Genomic DNA, 25,232 nt, shown 5'->3' on the forward strand with positions numbered 1-25,232 from the left:
GAGAGAAATAAGATTCAAGCTTTAGGGAAGGGACTGAAACTTACCATATTTTGGGGACTATAAGACACTCCTGTTCATGAGACGCACCTAGGTTTAGAGGACAAAAACCAGGGAAAAAAATATAAACTAAACCTGGTGCATCCATGGTGAAGGGGCATCTTGTGGATTATGCCCCCTTGTGCCTCTTGTGTCTCCCTGTGTCCTCCTCTGTCCTCCTCTATCCCCCTTTGTTTCCTCTTCTATACCCCTTGGTGTCCCTGTGCCCTCCGTTTTTCCCCCTGTGTCCTCCTTTGCATGGGCACAGTATAGGGAGTCCCTAACATTGCGGCTGGTTGGAGGTTCGTATTGGCGGGCATTCACAAGTCAGGAACTTCCTGCATTTGCACTATGACGCAGTGCCTCCCGCCACCCCCCCCCCCACATTTAGGGGAGAAAAAGTGAGTCTTATAGTCAAAAAAATACAGTACCCCAAACCATAAGTTTGACACATATATAGGTGTAGGTGTCAAACAATTCATGAGACCACTATGGATGACATGCAGACATATAACCGAAGACACCTGATAGCTGGAAACAGGAGAGTTTCCCATAAGTGATCCCTCTGCAGCAAGCTCCCCTGCATACTCTACATTGGTGGTGGGTGGGGGAAACGGTGACTGCAGAACCAGTGTGGGGGAGGGGATATTGCTCAGCTGTGCACTTAGCACTGCAGTATAGCGGTTAATTTGCTTTGGGTCTATTGAAAGAGCAGGGACTCTCAACATGAATATAAACCAGCTTTTGATATGGATCTTGTATTCAAATGTAGATACAGTAATATAGCATTTTATTCTGTTTGTGTACTTTAATGTGCTAATTACTATTCTTAGCTATATTTTTAACCCATTAGCAGCTTTTGACCGCGGTCAGCAGGACTCGGCGTGCTGTAAATTCTTTGAATGCTTTGATCTCTCTCTTCAGCAGAAAATATAGAAACTGAAAGCAGAAGTCCTGTGTTAGTGTCTCACACTGCCCCCTAGTGACGAGTGGCCATAAATATGCATTGCAACAGTACTGCTTTAATTAGAAGTAAGTAAAGAAATAAAAAATGTGCTCTAAAATAAATAGGCCTGGGACTCTTGCAAGTCTCTAAATACAATGACTGCACAGTCACACTCCTCCATATGTGTAATCTGTCATGCTATGATGGGTGGTGGCTCGAGGTCAGATAGCAAAGCTTTTTGTCTTTCCATTATGGTAATATAATCTGACATGCTAGCTTTGATTTCATTTACAGCTTGGCTTCTGAAAACAGCTTTGTGATGCCATGAGATTCCGGAAGTTATGCAGCAGGTTTATGGCCACACTAATAATGCAGCTGGGAAATTAAACGGTCGTTTATTTTAATGTAGGTCTTCAAGGATATAATGTACAGTGCCGTAAGTGTAATGGTTTGCAGAGTTAATGGAATCACTATTCCTTGGGTATATCCCGCAGGCATATTTCTTAGGATGCCTTTGTATAAAAATGTAATATAGTTGTCATCACAGAGCTGTCATAGACATTGCATCATCTGGTCAATACGGGCCTCTCTCAGCTGCAAACTACAAGAAGAATACGGGAGAATATACTGTACATTTCCTACTAGACCCTCTCTTGTTTCAGTGGATCAACTTCTTGATTGTGGTGGGGCAAATTCTGTGTCACATGCTTGGCGACTTAAAGTGGTCTGAAACTCAGCATTTCTTCTTTGCTCTAAAAGATTTCTTGCATCCTTAAAGATAAAAATACAGTTAAACACAGCACTTTGTCCTGGCATAAAAAAACCCCTTCAGCTTAGGATCCGATCCGAAGTGGAGATAACCGTATCTTTTGTTTGTATTCCTCAGTTGTTACATTGTGTGGAACAACTGAAAACGAGGGCACTGTGAAGCTCTCCCTGCTTCAAGCATACACACAGTTCAGAACAGCTCACAAGAAGAAAAGCAGCTTGAATAAAGTGAATTGGCAGCTTTCAGAGCAGATGAACTGTACTTTAGGAACTTAGAGTTTAGGGTTATGGTTAGAATTGGTGCAATACTTACTCCATATGCTGGCGCAATACTTACTCCATATGTTTGACTTCAAATTAAATGAAAATTGCCTAAAACTAAATTACCTAGAATATTCATGCAGCCTAAACCAGTGGTTCAGGATATACCCCTTCAAGGTAGGGACAGTCAGTAAGATGCCAGTAATTCCAAATAAATGCTGATTTGTCATGATACATAGAATTTCATAACATTTGCATCAACTCAGAATTAGTAGCTCATTGACCATCCCTACTTCAAGACAGGAAGTGGGGTTTTGTTTATTTTAAGAATCCGAGGGGAGAAATGGGAGTCTGTAGTCACATACGTACCATACATACTCTGACCTGATTTGATGATAAATCATTGGGACCTTCACTCTGACGCAACCTCTTCTGAGAATTGATTCCTCCATTCTTCCCATGGTTTTCCCACCATGACTGATCTTTATATCAGTGTGGCTCCCCCAAATCCCAATACTTTGTGCATTCCTAATAAATGAAACTTACCATCATATACAGTACAGTACATGGAAATAGGACTTTACTTATAAAAAACAAGACGTTATTGAGTCTGAAAGAGAAACTACGTTTCTAGTTAAACTCTTTGCAATCAGGAGTTCACATGGTACACCAGAGATGACCAATTCATGTAAGCTCAGTGTGACATCCAAAATGTGAACTGTTCAAGATGTGTATTGTGCAACACTCTGTGTGTAGCCTGCCAGCAGAAAACAATGTTGACCTCACATGAACGCTATTAGTTACAATGGGTAGTGAATAGTAACTGAAGCACCAGATTCACCATATAAATTGTCAAATCTCCAAATGATCAAAGAATAAATGAAGACAACACATCTCATAGGAATTTCCAGCAATATACAATAATGAGATAAAAAACCATAAATCACCAGATAACCATGCTGGACTACCAAAGGTGCCGGTAGGTCGTCTCAGCATTTAGAGAGCACATCTGAGAAACTCTCAGATCTGAGTGTTCCATCGAATTTTACGATGCCAAAATAATTTCACACGGTGAAATGACAAATGAGCTATTTCCTGGATGATCATCTGAGACTTCAGGATCTGGTTATACAGATTTCCTTTAGTCTTTGGCCTGTACAGCTTAGTGAACCCCATATGCACATGCATAATCTTTTAGTGCAATTGCTAACCCTTCTCTCTGTAGGTTAGCACTTGAAGAGTCCTCTCGTGAAATGGCCATCTCAGCTAAGTTCCATCTAGCTTGTGTATGATGCTTTGCTGCACTGTATGCTGTGACACCTTTTTTTTCATGGCCAGCATTACGTTTTCCAGCAATTTGTTCTGCAGTAGCTCTTCTTTGGCATTGGACCAGACAGGTTAGTCTTTTCTCCTTGGATGCCCTTGACCCTATTCCACTTGTTCTTCTTTGGGACACTATTTGTGGGTGCTAATTGCTGCGTATTAGGAACACATCACATGATCTGCCTTGACCCAGTCATCTAGGCATAACTATCTGGCCCTCATCAGAGCCACTCCTATCCTTTTTTTTCCTACATCCAAAACATGGTCTTCAAAACTGACTGTATACTTGCTTACTAATATATTCCAGGAAGTGGAGGGTTCTGTTCAGTACCTTAGCCGTTTCTAGCACAGCTCTCTATGGACATAGTTTTGATCATTTCCTTGGAACCTGTTCAGATTAAGAACCACAGCCCTGGGTGTTCCTACCAATATTGGTACCATATTGGCATTTACTTACTCTTACAGTCCCTGGTACTGTTATCAGCTTCTCATATTCCTTCCAGACTTTGCTGTTCTTTGGTTCCAGCTACTTCTACCACCATTGCTTTATTCTTCTGGCCCTTGTCTCCTACTATGTCTGGTTTATTGGCTAGTACCTGTCAGCCTACTTGGATCTGCAAGTCCCTCGGGATCATCACCCTGTCATTCTCCACAGCCGTATGTGGAGTCTCCCATCTGAAATTTAGCACATTTAGCCCATATGTTGTGCAGATATTTCTGTCCATAATGTCAGCTACTTGTTGTGGGAAAGCAAACCTGAACTGAAAATGTAAAGGTCAAAATAAACATACACACCTCATACTTACATCCCATGTAATCTACTCATCAATCTCTTTCTCCTTTTGTTCACTTTGATCAATAGAATTCGCTGTCCTCCATTTTGAAAATGGAAACATCTTCCTGGTCAGCAGACTTTTTTAAACTGTAATATCACCCATTTGAGCCATAGGGAAACATGGACCTTACCTTGCGCATTAGTTCATTTCAGTTATAACTGACAGCTACAGATATATTTCAATTCTGACAAAATCTTGTCCGAACTGGAAGAAATCATTGAAAGAAGAAAATGGTAAGCTTCTGAGAGGAACTGACAGTGAGGTAAGTATGTAATATTCATTTTCAGGTACATCATGTGTTAATTTTAAATAATTTTACTTGGTTCAGGTTCACTTTAAGTGTGTACCATTCCTGATTACATTGTTCACCCTGTCACTAATACTACATTTTGGGACCTGTCCAATGCATTAGGGTAATGGCTCTTTGGGTACAGCTCTCAGTGCCCGGTTTTGTGCTGCTATACAGTGCCTCAATGCTTTGCTTAATATCACCCAGCGCCTTATTTATACACTTTGCAACATGGGCATAATCCAGCATCTTGCTTGAAGCAGAGTCTTTGGTATACATGTATGTAGGATAGTTTCATGGGTACTCACTTAAAGAGAACTTGAACTGAGTCAAATTTAAAATAAGCACATGATGTGCAGTTACAGCCAGAAGGCTGTTTTAAGCCCTGCACTCAAGAATTCACGGATCACCACGATCCAGATTGCATGGAAATGAATAGTTATATCACCATATATAATACATATATATTAAAAACTTTCTGATACCATGGCAGTTACTTGAATCTTGCCTAATATCATTAAAAATACCAGTCCAGCCAAATATCATACAAACACTTTCCTGGTAAAAAAGACAAGTTAAAAAGTCCAAAAACTCTCTGGCTTTTTTAAAAGCTTCGCTGTAGTCAATGTAGGCGAGTAGGTCCTTTTAAACATGCATTTCATAAAAAGTTGACCAGCGCTGCAAGATGTTCAAGTGTGTCACTCCCACCACCAGCACCATATGGAGAGCGACTCACCAATTTTGTTGGACCACAGATTATAATGGTCAAATGCGCATGCGGGGCATTCAGGCTTCCCTCGACTATAATCAGTACTCCGCCCTTGCTGCAGTCACCACCAATTGTTGCGTTTCCAAACAAACGCCTCCAACATATACACTTTTTCCTCAAGATAAAATAGTGAGAAACTCACATAGCGCAACACTGTATAAATTCACAACTATTTATTCCTTTTTATGCACTTACAAATCCGCGGTTAGGTTTGGCACATAGAGTTTTTCCCACGGGCTCTCCCCCGCTCGGCCTCCCGGTATGGCCGAATGGAATCCTCAATCCAGTCTGTGTGGATCAACCCTGGCCTCCCACCGTCTGCTTGAAAGTGCAGAAGACGCAGTCTGCAGGTCCGCCCATAAGCACATGATGTACCTGCAGATGAATATTACAGACTTGCCTCGCTATCCGTTCCTCACAGAAGCTCACCATTTTCTTCTAACAACGATTCCTTCCCGTTCTGACAACATTTTGTCAGAACTGAAATATATCAGTTGCTGTCAGTTATGTAGCAGTGGCTGTCAGTTATAACTGAAAGGACAACTATTGAGCTATGTAATGTCCATGTTTCCCATGGCTCAAGTGGCCAATATTACAGTTTAACAGCCTGCTGACCCGGAAGCTGTTACAGGGTCATTGCCGTTTTCAAAACGGAGGACGGAGAATTCCATCGAGCACAGTGGACAAACAGGATGCAGGAGAGGAGAAAAGGACTGATGAGTAGACTGTGTGGAGGCAAGTATGATGTGTCTATGCTTATTTTGACATTTAATTTTCAGTTCAGGTTTTCTTTAACCTCCTTGGCGGTAACCCCGTGTGTGACACGGGGTAAGCCGCCGGAGGGTGCCGCTCAGGCCCTGCTGGGCCGATTTACATAATTTTTTTTTTTGCTGGACGCAGCTAGCACTTTGCTAGCTGCGCCAGCACCCCGATCGCCGCCGCCGCGCGCCCGATCGCCGCTATCCGGTGCCGCGCGCGCCCCCCCAGACCCCTGCGCTGCCTGGCCAATCAGTGCCAGGCAGCGCCAAGGGGTGGATCGGGTCTCCCAATGACGTCCCGACGACGTCATTCCGCCCCGTCGCCATGGCGACGGGGGAAGCCCTCCAGGAAATCCCGTTCTTTGAACGGGATTTCCTGATCGGCGGGGCTGGGGGGATGCCGCTGAGCAGCGGCTATCATGTAGCGAGCCCTGGGCTCGCTACATGATTTAAAAAAAAAAAAAAAAACTGCTGCGCTGCCCCCTGGCGGTATTTTTCATACCGCCAAGGGGGTTAAGAATGCTTTGGAAACCCAAAACACAGAGCTGTGAGATGGTTCAGTAAATTGGATATTTCCACACACATCCGTAGATCGCCCATTTCTAATTTGTCATACTATGGCCTCAATTCACTAAGCTTTATCAATCACTTTATCGAACGTTTGATAATTTACCTCATGGGTAAAATCTAATTTTGAGTTCACTAAGGTGTTATAGATTTATTGAATGTTTTATCGATAAAACATTCAATAAATCTATAACACCTTAGTGAATTCAAAATGAGATTTTACCTATGAGGTAAATTATCAAACGTTCGATAAAGTGTTTGATAAAGCTTAGTGAATTGAGGCCAATGTGTTGAACAAAGTGAAACCGCATCCAACATCCATGCTATAACCTGCTTTGACAGGCCTCATAGGGAGGTCCATAAAAAAAAACAAATTCCATGGTATTCAGTTGCTTTTAACCACTTGCCGACCGCACGCTTATACCGTGCGTCGGCAAAGTGGCAGCTGCAGGACCAGCGACGCAGTACTGCGTCGCCAGCTGCAGGCTGATTAATCAGGAAGCAGCCGCTCGTGCGAGCGGCTGCTTCCTGTCAATTCACGGCGGGGGGCTCCGTGAATAGCCTGCGGGCCGCCGATGGCGGCTCGCAGGCTAAATGTAAACACAAGCGGAAATAATCCGCTTTGTTTACATTTGTACGGCGCTGCTGCGCAGCAGCGCCGTAAGGCAGATCGGCGATCCCCGGCCAATCAGCGGCCGGGGATCGCCGCCATGTGACAGAAGACAGCCTGTCACTGGCTGCACAGGACGGATAGCGTCCTGTGCAGCCCAGATCTCCCGGGGGAGCAGGTAGGAGAGGGAGGGGGGAGAATGTCGCCGCGGGGGGGGCTTTGAGGTGCCCCCCCCCCCGCAACATGCCTGCAGGTAGGAGCGATCAGACCCCCCCTGCACATCATCCCCCTAGTGGGGAAAAAAGGGGGGCGATCTGATCGCTCTGTGTGGCCGCGGATCTGTGCTGGGGGCTGCAGAGCCCACCCAGCACAGATCCAAACAAACAGCGCTGGTCCTTAAGGGGGGGGTAAAGGGTGGGTCCTCAATTGGTTAATAAACCAGACTTGGATTATTTTTTTTTTTAAATTTGCTGTAGATGTTGTATGCAATTGTAATCATACAAGCATTATTTACACTTGCTATGATCATGTGATCGCTGCTAACGGTGCTTGAAGATCTCTGGAGATGCCTTATAAATTAGGCCTTACATGTCCTTCATGAGCTGTGACCAGCAGCTCATTGCGGTGTTCTCCCCAGATATTATTTTCCACCTGGGTGGCATGAAAAAGTAGCCAGGTGGGGCGCGATGGGAGAATGTAGGACAATTCTCCTTACAGCATAGGAGAAGAATGAGGAGAGAAGCCGATGACAGCCAGGTGCTTACCAAAATTAGCCGGGTGAAGCAACCGGGTAAAAAAGCCTTCAGAGAAACCATGCATTAGTGCATGTTCTCCAGCATAGGAAGTTGTGCATGTTTTGTTTGTGTGACACTTGTCATTTACAATCTGTTGAATTCATTGATATGTCTTTTCAGGGGTACAATGAAGTTAAAGACACCACCAAGCTTGGCCAAAAATCCATCATCTGGTGTAGCAGCTAATAAACGGATAGCCTACAATGCAGAGAACTACTCCAGGTATTGTGTTTCTCTTATACTGCTATCCAGCTTTTCTTTCCTGTTGGGCTAGAAGCAAAGAAGCAAATCACCAAAGCTAGTGGTTTGCCAACAACATATCTTTATTAAAATCACTCGCTGAACTACAAGTCTAGTACATACAGATTGCCATCATACAGCAATTTATAGCTGGTAATAGTTATCAGAATCAGAATCCGTTCATTTCGCCAAGCACGGTTGCACCGTGCCCGGAATTAGGTTTGGCACATTGATTGGCAAGAAAGAGTTGTACAAACAGACAGGAATAAAAACAGCATAACAAGAGTGCAGCAGAACAATACAACAGATACAGGAGTAATATAACATTTGCAGTAGGTCAGTTGCGGGACTAGCAGGGACAGCAGCGTGTAGCAGAAGATAATTCTAGTACGACCTAGGCAAGGCAGTAAACAGAGCGGCCGCAGCCGAAGTCAGATATTAGTCCGGTAGATGGCTATAGGGGCGGTCAGCGGAATGGGCAGAGTTCAAGACTCTGACGGCTGTGGGGAAAAAAGTGTTCATACACCTAGTAGTCTTAGCAGGGATGGACCGAAACCTCCTGCCCAGTTTGAGTCGAGTGAAGAGACTGTGGCCAGGGTGAGAGGGGTCGCCCACAATTTTCATTGCTCTATTTCGCAGTCTAGTATTATAGATGAGATCTAGAGGGGGAAGAGGTATCCCAATAATCCTCTCCGCTGAGCTGATGACCCTCTGGAGTTTGTATCTGTCGCTGGCGGTGCAGCTAGCGAACCAGACCAGGGTGGATGAGCAGAGGACTGACTCGATCATAGCAGAGTAGAAGGACCTCAGAAGATCATGGGCCATGCCAAACTTTTTAAGTTGGCGAAGGAAGAAGAGTCTTAGCTGTGCCTTCTTCTGGGTCATGGTAGTGTTTGCCCTCCAGGTCAGGTCAGCAGAGATGGTTGTACCCAGGAGGCGGACGTTGGGAACCTTGGCGACCTCGATGCCCTCAATATATATTGGGGGGGGGGGGGTTGCTGGCATTCTTCCTGAAATCAATGACCATCTCCATGGTTTTAGCTGTGTTAAGAACTAGCCTATTCTCTCTACACCAATTGCAGATTCTGTCTACCTCCTTGCGGTAAGCCTGCTCGTCGTTCTCTCTAATAAGGCCAATGATTGTGGTATCGTCCGCAAATTTGATGATTTTGACAGAGTCAGCTGTGGATGTGCAGTTATTCGTGTATAGAGAGAACAGAAATGGTGACAGGACGCAGCCCTGAGGGGCTCCCATGTTGGTCGCTCTGGGTCTGGAGGATATGTCGCCCAGCTTAACCACCTGTGACCTGTTCGAGAGAAAGTCTGTGATCCAGAGACGGAGGGTTGGATGGACTTTGAACTCAGTGAGATTGTCGTGCAGAATACGGGGGCAGATGGTATTAAAAGCCGAGCTGAAGTCCAGCAGAAGAACTCTAGCATATGAGTTTGGCCTGTCGAGGTGGTTAGTGATAAACTCCAGGCAGATGTTGATAGTGTCGTCAGTGGACCTGTTTGCTCTGTACGCAAACTGGAGAGGGTCCAGTCGGTCCAGAGTAACATCCTTGAGCAGCAACAGTACCGCTCTTTCAAAGGTCTTCATGACCACCGATGTTAGGGCAACGGGCCTGAAGTTGTTTAGGTCAGAAACCCCTTGCTTTTTCGGGATGGGGATGATGATGGATTCCTTGAAGCAGGTAGGGACTTTCCTTTCGGTGAGGGACCTGGCGAAGATAGAGGTCAGGACGGGGGCCAGCTGACGTGCGCAGGACTTCAGACATGCAGGTGACACGCAATCAGGGCCAGATGCTTTCCTGGCATTCAAGGAAGACAAGAGGTGCAGAACAACGTCCTCAGATACTGTCTAGGGGGGGCATGTGCTTGAGCTAGGTTCGATGCTCTTATAGGCAGAGGGGGGGGGGGGAGTAAGGAGTAGACGGCCCCCCAGAGGTGCCCGGAACCTCAAACGTGCAATAAAAGTTACTGAGGTCCTCAGCTAGCTCGGAGCAAGGGGTAGCCTGTTGGGGAAGAGGCTTGTAGCTGGTGGCAGCCTTCAGGCCCTTCCAGACAGCCCGAGGGTCGTTTGAGCGGAGATTGTTCTGAATTCTTTCAGCGTATGACCGTTTAGCGGCACGGAGTTCCCTGTTGAGGGAGTTCCTTGCCGTTCTGTAGTCCTCCAGGGAGCCAGACCTGTGAGCTGCTTCCTTGCGACTCCGCAGTTGGCGCAACTTGTTTGAGAACCACGGTTTGTCGTTGGGGTAAATCTTGAAGGACTTGGTGCGTACACAGGATTCCTCACAGAAGCTGATATAGGATGAGACAGTATCAGGCCACTCATCTAAGTCGGGTGATTCTAGCGCCTTCCAGTCCATACAGTCAAAACACGCCTGGAGTTGGAGTTTGGCTTCATTTGACCACACTTTGGTGGACCTCAGGACCGGTTTCGCTGACTCAATTCCCAGTGAAATTGTGGAGAACCAGAACCACCAGAGGCTGTTTTTTTTTGGGGGGGGGGGGGGGGGTGGCATGCCTAAGGCTTACTGACAAAGCACTAAACTTCTATTTATTTATTTTTTTTGTGAAGAAAAAAAATCCCTCCTGAAGCATCTTAGTTGTTTGAGCACCTGAATGTTTTGTAATCGTCTGATCTTCAAAATCTAATCTCCTATCCATCCCAACTCTATGCACTAATGTATTTTATGTATCCTGGTATCCTGTACTTCACTTATTATAATTAGCATTTTCTTCAATGATCACTAGAGGGTGCTACAACTACAAATGTAAAGGACACCTAAAGTGAAAAAGATATGGAAGCTCCATGTTGATTTCATTTTAAACAATACCAGTTGCCTGGAAGTCCTGCTGATATTTCTGATTGCATTTGTATATGGATCACGAACTTGAAACAAGCATGCAGCTAATACAAACGAGATAAACAGAGGAACACCAAGAGCCCCAATAGTGTAGTATGTATTGACAGAGGGGGTAATGACAAAGAGTAATAGTTGTTATACTCACAAACATGGGTCACCAATAGGCAACCACTGTAAAGGCAGGTGGGGAGATTATCCTGACCCCACTCAGGAATAAGAAGTCGCTCTCTGTAGATAGTAGAAAGGGTCGCAACCCTCCACCAAGGGTGGATACAATATTATATAAGAGAGAACAGAGGCGCCAAAAGGATAAAATGGGTTTTAAAGGAGCTTAAAAACCAAAACTTGGTAATTAGAGGAGGCAGTGGTGGACCTACCCCCTCCAAGCAGACACAACACGACTGTACATTCAGTCAATTAATAACGAGCTCCAGATAAAACAAAGCAACGCGTTTCACGGGTCAGCGCCCGCTTCCTCAGGCAATAGAAAAAGGAGTTACAGCATCTAGCAAAACAAACGACACTCAGCGCCTCTGCCCGCTTCCTCAGGCAATATAAAAAGGAGTTACAGCATCTAGCAAAACAAACGACACTCAGCGCCTCAGGCAGAGGCGCTGAGTGTCGTTTGTTTTGCTAGATGCTGTAACTCCCTTTTCTATTGCCTGAGGAAGCGGGCGCTGACCCATGAAACGCGTTGCTTTGTTTTATTTGGAGCTCGTTAATAAATAGACTGAATGTACAGTCGTGTTGTGTCTGCTTGGAGGGGGTAGGTCCACCACTGCCTCCTCTAATTACCAAGTTTTGGCTTTTAAGCTCCTTTAAAACCCATTTTATCCTTTTGGCGCCTCTGTTCTCTCTTATATAATGCAGCTAATACAGTCAGACTTCAGTCAGAAACCTCTAATTTACATACTTGTTCAGGGTCTATGAGTGAAAGTATGAGAGGCAGAGGGTCAGCTGCATAGCCAGGCAATTTGCATTGTTTAAAAGGAAATAAATGTCAGCTTCCATCTCGCTCTCACTTTAGGTGTCCTTTCACTGATTTACTTTGTATGTAAATGATGCATCATAGCATGAGCTCATGTGGGCACACTTGTTTAAGTGTTTTTGGGGTGCAAGGCTACAGACTCAAACTACGCAGCCAACACCTATAAAGGCAAATGGCTGACACCATGTCTAAGTGGCTAGCTCCCTCATACTATAATTCCCCAATCCAGACACACATACCTGTTTCTATTTACGGTATTCATCGATTTATTTACCCATCTGCTAGAGTAGACCAATACAATCCGTTGAACAATTTTAAATCTCCTGTGCAATCTGACCTACAGTGAAATATGTATAAAGACAGGTACACATGTTATCAATATTATTTTTACCATGCCATGTGTATTATTTTATACCAATATTATTCTTACCATATGCATTTTTCCTAGACCATTATACTTCAGTTTTTACTAAAAAAAAAAAAAACATAATTATATTTATTGGTAGTTTTATGAGTTGTATTATTGCCATTATGTTTTTATGATGTTTTATACTTCATGGTAATTTTATGAATATCTAATTGTAGTTCAAAAACATTTCTTATGTTTACCTTGTAAGATCCTTATACTGTGTGGTACATATTTCTATAAGCACAGATTCCTGATGAAGTTGGTTTGTGTTCTCTGTGCTGTTCTATCAGTTCAAAGTTGTCCTTTCTCAGGAGAGACATTTACTTACAGTTGATTCACCCTGGGGTGCTCCGAAACCATCCACGTATTCTTTGCATGCAGATTCTCAGATACCACGCTTATTCATGTGCGCAAATATGTCTGTGATTGTCAGCAGCAGCACAATTGAGAATAAAAGAAGAACGAGCGCAATGTCAGAAATACTGCCATAGTTTATCTGAATTTAAAGAGAAATGAGCTTCATCCCAATCGGTAGCTGATACTCCCTTTAACACAAGAAATCTTTACCTTTTCTCTAATAGTGCTTCAGGGGGATCTGTATGGCTGATATTGTGGTGAAACCCCTCCCACAGTGTGATGTCAGGACCATGGTCCTGGCTGTTTCTTGTCTGTGAACCTCGTTGCATTGTGGGAAATAGCAGCTGTTTCCAACTGCCAAGCAAACAATATCTCCCTCTGTGCATAGAACTCAGTAAACGACCATTCCGTACAGATCACCTGGAAGAACTAAAGATGTCACCACCAAGATACATTTCAGACTGTAAATCAGGGAGAGCTGATTTTGCAAGCTGAAATTGTTTTCAATGAATTGCCCATTTCTATTCAGGATAATTAGTGAAGTATGCACATCCAGAACTTGTGGTTTATTGGATAAGTAAAGTCCATTTATTTCAGTAATTCAACTTGAATGGTGAAACTAATATATAAAAATAGGAACACTTTGCAGGGGTTTTGGATTCATTTGAGCCTAAAATACTGATCAAAACTATATTTCATTTATTAGTTTCACCTTTTATGTTGAATTACTGAAATAAATGGACTTTTGCACAATATTCTCATTTTTCGGGTTTCACCTGTAGCTTGCAAAGAGCCATTTCAAGCAGCTTGGACCTTCAGCAGAGCATGGTAAGACTCGGATATGGTTTGTGGGTGTAACATTACCAAATGCTGAGGAAACTAAGTAGCTAATGGCTCTGCAATAAATAGCTATCAAAGGTCACACTTAAGAGCCTTCACCGAAATTCATAAATACAGAAAATTGTGAAGATTTGTTAATATAACATGGATACCAGAAACATTTAAACAGATTGTGCAAACCAAACAAAATGCCTGTTCTAGCATATCCTGTTATACCAATTTCAGGTAAAATGAGAACCCAGTGTATGTGGGAAAATGTCTCTACAATTAACTATAGATTATTTTAAGTTTAATCTGTTTATGAACACGTAAAAAAGAAAGTTTATGAACACGTTTTATGTTATTTTATTTATATATATATACAGTATATATATATATATATATATATATACCGTCTTTGCCCGAAAATAAGACAGTGTCTTATATAAATTTTTGCTCCAAAAGATGTGCTAGGTCTTATTCTCAGGGGATGTCTTACATTTCTAATAGATAGTGTCTCTCAGTACATTGCCTGTTCCTTTGTACTGAGTTGTTCCTGGATTGGAAGATATGCTTCTGTCCTGATCACTCAGGCACTTGCCCTGTCATCCCTGTGTACAGCTGATAACCTTGCTGTGTGCTGGGATGAAAGGACCGGTGCCCGATCAGCACTGCAACACTGTGTCCCCGCTTGCTTGCTGCCTTGTTCTCCTCTTTAACTTCCGCTAAGGCTTATTTTCAGGCTAGGGCTTATATTTCAAGCATGCTCAAAATCCTATCTAGGATATATATACACATATATATATATATATATATATATATATATATATATATATATATATATATATATATATATATATTATACTTTAGTTACTACTTTTTTTTTTTTTTCTTTTTTTTTTTTTTTGGTCTTTTGAAAGCACTTTTCCTGTGCTTTCAAAAGACCGAAAAAAAATGGCTTTTCCTGTGAATTGTTTGGATACTTTCAAAACACTTTCCAGTATGTAAAGAAGTCACATGGTTGTCAGCATGTCCTTTGTATCTATCCTCTGTATTTCTTCAGTTCCAAGTTTTCTGTGACTAGAAGATTTCCATGCAAATGTTTGTCATCACATTTGTGCATCGGAAGAGAAATCCGATTGTTTTGAACTGAGGTTCTGGTGAAACCACATACAGTTCAGTAAACAGTGTAGCTAAACTCCCAAAAGGCCACTAAACGCATACTTGAAATTCCATGTGTGTGACATGGCTTACCGCCAAAATGTAATCACCACTGTAATGTGGGCGCTGGGATAGTCACTTGTAGAATATCAGTAAATTACAGATATTCTATTTTTGAACAGTGGCTAACCCTCTTCTCAAAGTGTACTGGTTAAGGGCTTTGCCTCTGGCACAGGAGACCAGGGTTCAAAACTCGCTTCTCCATGTTCAGTAAGCCAGCACTTATTCAGTAGGAGACTTTTGGCAAGACTCCCTAACACTGCTACTGCCTATAGAGCGCGCACTAGTGGCTGCAGCTCTGACACTTAGAGAAAAGCACAATATAAATGTTCTGTGTCAGTATCCTGCCTTGAAAGATGGGTTGCAGAAAAGTGCAGTATAAACGTTCTTCGTCTTGTTTAACCCCCCTCCTGCTGATGCCTAACACTAACCCATCCCCTTGGCTGCAATCTCCGCCAATATCTATGCCACCTACTACCAATATTTATCAGGATCCGACAGCTCACAAATTACACCCTGAGCGCCTGTATAGTCACAATTAGCATTGCGAACTATGTGGCACCTGTTTAGCCACACGGGCACCGGCCCCCAAATTACCTACTTTGTGTCTTACCTGTCCAAAAGTGTATTGTTCTGTCAAGTGATCCAGATAGCTCAGCAGGACTGTATTGGCAGCACAAGCAGTTATGTGTCCCCCTGTAGCTCACTAACACACATTAGCAGCCCTCATCCTCCTTAAACCATGCAGACCGGCATCTAATTATCTCTTCACTCAGTCCTGTTCTCAACCTCACAGGACTGTGCAGTTCACCTTCCAGCCTTTGTTTGCAGCTGAGGAAGGTATTTATGAACAGATATCAAGGCTTACTTGGGTACCATTATTAGATGTATGTAAAATGGAATGGATGAGTACAGGACTGTTGCCACACCTGTGTGGTGTAGTTTCTCACCTTCTTGGGGAAACAAGAGTACAAAGTTTGCTAAACAGTCAGTGAATTTGCTCCTGTGTGTAGCTGAAGTAGCGTGACATTTTAATACTTGATATTTGGTCCATAAATCTGTAGCTAACCTCGTCTTGTCTGCAGAATGGGGTATTCTCCACACCATTTGAATGCCTGGGGGATTGGCCATGTGTAGACTCATTTGGTGTAATCAGATGGGAGCAGTTTGTCTTTCTAAACAATGCAAACTCTTCCACAGCCCACCTTCTGTGTGAATTTTGGAGCTCCCCCACTTTTTCAGTATCCACTAACTGTCCAAGTGGGATAGAAAATTCTGAGGTATTTTTTTTGTTCTTGTATCTCTAATTCACAAGGGATTGGTATTTCTCCAGCCCCTTTTACACTTGGCCACATTTTTTTGCATTGCGTTACCCCTTCTGCACGCAGGGTAATGCAACAGTAAAGAAAGTGTATGGGGCCAGTGTACTGTGCCACTTCTACGGTGATGCATCGGCGGAATGAATGTACGTCAATGACTGATGCAGAATTTTTACATTTGCGTAACGATGCAAATATGATGGGGATTTTGGGAATCCCAGTGACATGCTTCTTGTCCTGCAGGGAATTCATCACAGGGTGGAGGGTGTGCGGGGGGGGGGGCTCTATGCATTTGACCCTGTCGGCGGACTCTGCCGCGGGGTCATAGAAATCTCGTTTTTGGCGGTAGGGAAGGGAGGGCATTGCACCTCAACTCTCTGCCCAGGTTTAAAACCAGTTTCACTTCCACACCACAGGACCCATTGATCGCGTTTCACTGAGCATCCAGATATTTGGTGTCTAACACAGTTTAACCATTTTTGACACTTGACTTGCATCAGTGCAGCTTTTATCTGCACACCATAAGCATACTTTCAATTAAAATCATTAGCTACTTTGTTAAAATGTGTTCATTGTAATGCAGACAAAAACACCTGGTATTGGGAAGTCGACGTGCACGATGTCTGCACATTTACTTGTGTGAACTCTACTTAACTTCAGTTGAAAAAAATCTGCCCACACTGTTATGTAGATGTTAGGAAGTATCTGATGAAAGGCTTGTTCGGTGACCTTCCAACTCCCACAACACACAGAGTTTCCAGTTTTGGGTGGAACTTCTGTTCTTATAATGTTCTTATACCTCAGCCGTCACATGCTTGACAGGAAGCCTCACAATCCTAGAAGTCAAGGATCTTCGAAGCATATATATCTATATATCTATATATATATATATATATATATATATATATATATATATATATATATATATATATATATATATATATATATATATATATATATATTATATCCATGTTTTCAAAATAAGATGTGCTGGGGCTTATTTTCAGGCAATGTCTTATATTTCTATGAGCACACACGTTCCTGTGCTGTGTGTCCTCCTGCCTTTCTTTCCCACTGTGCCTCTTCCTCCACTGGATCCTGGATCCACCTCTTGTGTGCCCCTGCTTTTCCCTTGTACCTTTAGGCCCCGTTTACACTTAATCAGTTGGTACGTGGTTTTTTTTTTTTCTTCTCCATAGCAGTGCATTGTGAAAAAGATTTCAGTTAAAACTCGTTAAGGGTGAAAGGTGCCATAGGAAAACATGGAACTTACTTTGAAAATCAGTTGACCTTTCAGTTATAACTGAGAGCAACTGATTAAGTGTAAATGGGGCCTTAGTGTCCTCCTGGTGTACCCCTCTGTCCCCATGCCCTCCTCTAACTCGTCTCCCTGTGCCCTCCTATGTCCTCTTGGTGTTTCCATGCCCTCTAATGTCCCCCTGAATCCTCCTCTTAATCCCAGCTCCATGCCGCACTTTCCCCCTTGTCCTCTGATGTCTAAACCCGAACCACCTGTGAGTCCTTCTGCAAGACTATCGGCTCCAGTAGAAAGATAAGTTGCCATACTTTTTCCCCTAACTGCCGCTAGGGTTTATTTCCAGGGTAGGGCTTATATTTTAAGCATGCTCAAAATTCCTGGTAGGGCTTACTTTCAGGGGATGTCTTAATTTAAATGAAATATATGATATATATGTTTATATATACAGTGCTGCCCTTAATTATTCATACCCCTTGCAAGTTTTGACTTAGTTACTTTTATTCAACCCAGAAGTAATTTTTTAATGGAAAATTACATAGGTGTCTCCCAAAAGATAATAAGACAAGAGGCATTATTGTGTGTGTGTGTGTGGGGGGGGGGGGGGGGGACATCTCAGCTTCTATTTACATCTGAGCGCAAAGTGTCCTTCTCCATATTTATTCATACCCTTCTCAATAATCAATAGAGAAGCCTTTATTGGCTATTACAGCAATCAATCACTTCCTATAATTTCAGACCAGCTTTTTGCATATCTCCACAGGTATTTTGCCCATTCGTCTTTAGCAATGAGCTCCAAATCTTTCAGGTTGGAGGGTTCTTGCCATCACCCTGATCTTTAGCTCCCTCGACAGATTTTCACCTAAATTTAAGTCAGGACTCTGGCTGGGCAACTCTAAAACGATGTTGTCTGCTGACCATTTCTTCACCACTTTTGCTGTGTGTTTTGGGTCATTGTCATGCTGAAATATCCACTTGGTGCCCAAGGCCAAGTTTCTCTGCAAACTGCTTGATATTGTCATTGATACTCCTCGTGTATTGCTCTTTTTTCATGCTGCTGTTTACTGTCATTAGGTTCCCTTGGTCCATTGGCAGAAAAACATCCCCAAAGCATTAGGTTCTCACCACCATGGTTGACAGTGGGGATGGTGTTCTTTGCGTTGAAGGCTTCTCCTTTTTTACACTAAATGAAGGAAACATCATTGTGACCAAACGATTACATTTTTGTTTCATCTGACCATAACACAGAAGACCAGAAGTCTTCTCCTTTGTCCAGGTGAGTATTTGCAAAGGCCAAGCAAGCTTTTGTGTGCCTTATCTGGAGAAGTGGCGTCCTCCTTGGTCTGCATCCGTACACCCAGCAGTGTGCAGTATCCATTGGATTGTCTGCCTTGAGACATTGCCACCAGCAGAGCCCAGATTCACCAGGATGGCCTTGGTGGTGATCCTTGGATTATTTTTCACCTTTCTCACTATCCTCCACTTTTGGCTTCCGACCACATCCTCTGAGATTTTCCACAGTGCGGAACAGCTTGTATTTTCTAATAATACTTTGCACTGAAACTTGAAAACATTTAGAAATGGCCTTGTAGCCCTTTCCTGACTTGTGAGCAGCCACAATGCTTAGCTGCAGGTCCTCACTGAGCTCCTTTGTCTTAGCCATAACTGTCCACAAACCTACTGCAGAGAGCGGCTGTTTTTCACCTGTTGAGTTGATTAAAACCGCTGTTCCCAAATAACCAGGGTAATTACGATGCTTTAGAACAGCTTGGACTATTTGGAATGGTATAGAACTTTAAATTCTCCCACAGACTGTGACAGTTTGTGAAGGGTATGAATAATTTTGGACTGGACACTTTTTGCTCAAATGTAAATAAAAACTGAGACGTGTTTTTTTCCACAATAATGCCTGTTGTACATTGTCTTATTATCTATTAGGAGACACCTATGGCAATTCCGTCAAAAAAATTACTTGCTTGTTGAATACAAGTACCTTTAACCACCCTGGCATTCTATTTCCCCTGGATTTCTGTGCAAAAAGTGTTTCAATTAAATTCCAATAATTTTCAACCATTTTTTTTTTTTTTTTTTCAATTAATTTTTTTTTTTAAATTGAATTCAATACAGGTTATTGTATTGAATTTAATTTAAAAAAAGTGTTTTCTGCAAGATGTTGATGACGCTGTTGTCATCAACGCCCATGACCTTGGTGTCATCAACGCCGATCAACGGGGGACATGTGATCACAGAGGGAGAAGCAAAATCCACCAAGGGACAAGGAAGAAGGCACTGGGAAAGCTATCAGAGGTACGCGACGAAGGATCAGCACGCCAATGGTGAGTATAAGACCCAGATGTATACGTAGCCAGATGTGCAGCCAGGTATAGTTAGCCAGATGTATAGGTAGCCAGATGTGCAGCCAGATCTATAGTGAGCCAGATGTGCAGCCAGGTATATAGTGAGCCAGATGTGCAGCCAGGTATATAGTGAACCAGATGTGCAGCCAGATGTATAGTGAGCCAGGTGTTTAGCCAGATTTATAGGTTGCCAGATGCCCCCCCCCCCCCCTATCCTAGCACGCTGTGGGTAGTGATCTGTGCTACCCACAGCGTGCAGAACAAGCATCCAGCCAGCCTAGGGAATTCCTGGGCAGCCAGCGGGGCAGGGAATGGGCGGGGTTCCCCCTTGTATGTGGAGGCTATGTGGGTGGGGGGATCCCTCTCTGTGCGGGCGGGGGGGATCCTCTTCAATGGTGGCTATGTGGGCGGGGGGTTCCCCCTCTGTGTGGGCGGCGGGGTTCCCTTCAATGGTGGCTATGTGGGCGGAGGGATCCCCGTCTGTGCGGGCGGGGGGATCCCCCTTCAATGGTGGCTATTTGGGTGGCCTATTCCCCCCCCCCTCCTCCCTCCCAATCCCCCCCCCCCCCCCGGTCTCAGCCCGTTGAGTAAATAGGTGTACTCACCCGAGGGTTTCTCCAGCGATGGCTGCAGTGCACTCCCTCCTCCATCTCTGAAGTCTCGTTCTCTGTACAGTTACATTACGAGACTTGGTGACGCCACCAAGTCTCGTAATGTAACTGTACGGAGAACGAGACTTTGGAGATGGAGGAGGGTGTACGCCGCAGCCGTCGCTGGAGAAAGCCCTCGGGAGATTTCCCCCGATTTACTCAACGGGCTGAGACGGAGGGGGGGGGACTCGGGAGGGAGGGGGGAGAAGGGGGATAGGCCACCCAAATAGCCACCATTAAAGGGGGATCCCCTCCGCCCGCACAGAGGGGGATCCCCCCGCTCACATAGCCACCATTGAAGGGGATCCCCCCGCCCGCACAGAGGGGGATCCCCCCGCCAACATAGCTTCCGCATACAAGGGGGAACCCCGCACATTCCCTGCCCCGCTGGCTGCCCAGGGATTCCCTAGGGTGGCTGGATGCTTGTTCTGCACGCTGTTGGTAGCACAGATCACTACCCACAGCGTGCAGTCAGGCATCCAGCCATCCTGGGGAATCCCTCTGATGAGAAAAAAATGCAGCCGGTGGGGAAGAGAAACAGGAAATCTCCCTGTCAGCATGGATGAGCTCAGCTCGTCGTTAACGATTTTTGCAAGTTTTTGCTGGACGAACTCAGCTGGTCCATACCACCAGGGAGGTTAAGTCAAAATTTGCCAGGGGTATGAATAATTATTGGCAGCAGTGCCATGATATGGGGGGACTGAGTAACCACTGCCTTATACTGTACATTAAAGCCTTGATTTCTTAAAGTGTGTTGAAAACTAGTGATTTCTCAGTCAGAATACAGTTTGGTGGAAGTTATTCACAGCAATCAAGTCATTTTTGTCTCATTTTACTCTGTAAGAAACATACTACTTATTTGTATGTGTTTACATGTATTTCAAATTTAAATTTTTTTTGCGATAGTGGTCCTTTAAGCACTAAGGGCTTGTTTCCATGCAGCGCAGAGTCACTCCAGGAACGGGGCATGCGATCCCATTCATTATACTAAATGTGGGCTGAAGCTCCCCGTAATGCAGCAAACCATGCGCGGCGATTGAGCAGTGAGTCGCCGCGCATGAATGGAAACATCAGTGAGTGCAGTCTATGCACTCTCTGATGTCCCTGCAATCGTTTTTCCATAAGCGCCCCTGAAAGCCCGCTATATGGAAACGAGACCTTAGGTTGGGTTTAGGAACATATGTTCCTAATCCCCAATCTGCTCTGCACACCTTGCTAGTCCTGCTTTATCCATCTGCTCTGTGCACCTTGCTGGTCCTGCTTTCAGAGCTATTTCCACCAAAACCTCCAGGCACAGGAACTCCTTTTTCCCCCAAGCAGTGTGCCTTCTGAACTCAAGTCACACACACAGAAAAACTAAATAGAACATCTGTGACCCAGGCCTAAATAAATATGTACTTTTCCGTGGTTCCGCACGTAGTTTTTGCACTACAATACCCTAAAGTCTTTTGTCTGCACATGTTTTGCTTGCACTAAGTTGTTTTATTGTTCTTTGTCTGTCATTGCATGCTTTGTAATACTATGTTTTATGCCGATGTGTACCACAAACAATTCCGAGTGTGGCAACTGCTGCACTTGGCGAAATAAATCTGATTCTGATTCACTGTGGGGGGCCGTGTGTGTTTGCGTGCGCATGCATACACATGCATGTGCGTGACAGGCGGACACAAACAGGGAAGAATATCTACGCCCCTGGGAGCTCAATTGAGATTGTCAGGGGTGTACAGTATATACTCGCCCTGCGGGAGGTTAAGTGGGTAAAGCAAACCTGTGGGTGACAATAGTAAAATTAGATACTTACCTCAGTAGAGGGAAGCCTCTGAATGATCTACGCTGATGCTCACTGGGACCCGGTTCTTTGTGAACGTGCTCCCGCGCAGTAGCACAGAGCCACTCGTGCACGAAGGAAAAAGCCATGCATGAGTTGCTCTGTGCCACTGTGTGGGCCATACCTGTGCAGTGCAGCTGTGCTTGTATACGGAGGATGAGATCACAAAACATGTCGGACAAGACAAAGACAAACACTTATATAGCGCTTTTCTCCTTGCGGACTCAAAGCGCCAGAGCTGCAGCCACCAGGACGCGCCCTATAGGCAGTAGCAGTGTTAGGGAGACTTGCCTAAGGCCTCTTACTGAATAGGTGCTGGCTTACTGAACAGGCAGAGCCGAGATTTGAACCCTGGTCTCCCATGTCAGAGCCCTTAACCATTACACTATCCAGCCACCACACCAGTGAGAAAAGCTCTTGCCGAATATGTTCTACGGGTCCCACCGCTGGATAGATACGTTCGAGGATGATGGATGACACTAAAGTACGCATCTAACTTTAATCTTTTATTTTTTTCTCACTGGTACCCTTTAAGTCTAGGTAGAAGAAGATATTTTCCTGTTCATATGATCATGCTGAAACCCTGGTAACTGCATGCTTCTGCCACAGTGTTACTTTTAGAAGAACTGAAACATCAGTTGTGTTTTCAAGTTTACAAGCAAAGGTCTGGGAATTGGAAAGTGTTCAAGGCTGCTTGTAAAACTAAACTAAAAATGATAGAGGTATTTTATTCATTTGTCTCTGTTATAAGGAACAAGCTATGTGGGAGGAAGCAATCCTTTATCTGTATAACACAGCCAGTTACTGGAACAGCACAAGTGCTCCTAATTCTGTTGTTCTAAACTTGGCATCCAAAGTTTGTATTTCTCTTGGCTCTTATTGTTGCTGCAAAAATAAAACCGATATCACCAGCAAGATGCGCCACACAATTTCATGTACAGTTTTTTTCTCCATCAGAGCATAGTCAACCCTCTTTATAGTACCATGCTGAAATATAGCTCTAAGGCCTGGTGCACACCAAAACCCGCTAGCAGATCCGCAAAATGCTAGCAGATTTTGAAACTCTTTTTCTTCTTTTTCTGTAGCGTTTCAGCTAGCGGTTTGCGGTTTTGTGTAGCGGTTTTGGTGTAGTAGATTTCATATATTGTTACAGTAAAGCTGTTACTGAACAGCTTCTGTAACAAAAACGCCTGGCAAACCGCTCTGAAGTGCCGTTTTTCAGAGCGGTTTGCGTTTTTCCTATACTTTACATTGGAGGCAGAAACGCCTCCGCAATCCAAAATCTGCAGCAGCCCGGGAGTATGTGTTTCTGCAAAACGCCTCCCGCTCTGGTGTGCACCAGCCCATTGAAATACATTATCCAAGCGTTTCCACATCCGCAAGCGGATTGAAAAACGCTTCTGAACTGCTCTGGTGTGCACTAGGCCTAAGTGACACTGAAGCGGAAAAAACGTATGCTATAATGAATTGTATGTATAGTACGGATAATGAATAGAACATTAGTAGCAAAGGAAATAGTATCATATTTTTATTTTCAGTTATATAATTATTTTTTTTTTTATAGAACATTGGCCTCAATTCTGGTAGCTGTGTGAGGTAAATAATTTTTTATTGGTAAAATACCTCATGTGGTATTTTCCTGTGTTTTTTTTTTTTTTTTTTTTTTTTTTTTAGCAATTCTGAAGGATTTTTCTGCATTTCCGGAAGCACATGCGGTAAAACATGAGGTATTTCAGCCATTGGCATGCAGTAAATAAATAATAGTAGTCTTAAATTGTCTTCCATGAGTTAGGATAGTCTTTGGAAGATTTTTTTTGTTTTTGTTGGGGGTTTTTTTGACGGGGAAAGGTGTATTTGATTATGTAGCAACTTATGTAACGTATATTTATAGGCATTCCTTATAAAAAAAATATCCAGTAAATATTGGGTGTTATAGACAACTGAAGTTTCTTAACTCTTCCTGTACTGGAAATAATCTATGACTTGTTTCTCAGCTATTGGTGTTGTATTTCTTAGCTGTACTACACAAACAATTCATTATATCATACGTTTATTTTTGCTTCAGATTCACTTTAAAGCAGAATTGAAAAAGCATTATTTTTATTATATATAGCGTCAACATCTTCCTTAGCGTGGTAAAGAGTAAATACAGTCTTGTCACTAACTGTCCCTCAGAGGAGCTCACACTCTAACCTCTAACCTAATCATAGTCATATGTCCATCGTAGTCTAAGGCCAATTTTAGGGGAAAGCCTATGAACTTTTGTTGGAGGAAACTGGAGTGCTCAGAGGAAACCCACACAGACACGGGAGATAGTGCCCTGGCTGGTATTACATTTAAAATAAGCATTGGGGAGGAATAATGAAACTACACTGAAAAATCATACTTGCTTCTTGTTTTTATTATTATGATGAGTTCTGGCCCCTCCCCCTTACATGGTTGTATTTCTGGGCTCACCTCCTCCCTACCCTCTTCATTGGAACAGAGGGCAGGGACTTCAGGAGATTCGGGACAGTTCACGAAGACTGCAACTATGCCTACAAAAATAAAGGACACTTGGTAAGCAGCCTATTGGGCCAATCAGAGTGCGGGGATCACGTCCTTTATAGTGATTGGACCCAAAGGGGCTCAGGGCGGGAGGAGAAGAGCACTCCTTATTAGCAGGAAGGAGGCTTAAGTTAATAGCGTGCGCTCCTATGGTTCTGCGAGCTACATGGCTAATGGCGTGTAGCGTGCAGGACATTACATTTAAAACATGCTGTGGAAATGTTGCAAGTAACAGGAGGTTACTCACGCAATTTTTTTATTTTTTTTTGTGAATCAACCCCTCAGAGATTTTGAGATTAGACCTAGAGTTTAAAGTAGTGGTCACTTATTGGAGCAAGTACTCTCGCCTTTCTGAAGCATCTTTCATTTATCCTGTACTCTTCTAGGCATTAACCTCCTTGGCGGTATGAAAAAT

The 25,232-nt window shown here is 43.7% G+C and overlaps 1 protein-coding gene across 3 annotated transcripts in view; it reads left to right on the top strand.

Moving 5' to 3' along the window:
- The window catches only part of ZC2HC1A (zinc finger C2HC-type containing 1A), a 141,085-nt gene that overhangs the window by 103,107 nt on the left and 12,746 nt on the right, over positions 1–25,232 (top strand). For all 3 annotated transcript variants that reach the window (XM_068234843.1, XM_068234840.1, XM_068234841.1), the window contains one exon: positions 8,078–8,179. In XM_068234843.1, coding sequence (XP_068090944.1) covers positions 8,078–8,179 — 102 coding nt within the window. The remainder of the gene's footprint in view (positions 1–8,077; positions 8,180–25,232) is intronic.

Source organism: Hyperolius riggenbachi, chromosome 5 (assembly GCF_040937935.1).
Source record: "Hyperolius riggenbachi isolate aHypRig1 chromosome 5, aHypRig1.pri, whole genome shotgun sequence".
In the NCBI taxonomy this organism is placed as follows: domain Eukaryota; kingdom Metazoa; phylum Chordata; class Amphibia; order Anura; family Hyperoliidae; genus Hyperolius; species Hyperolius riggenbachi.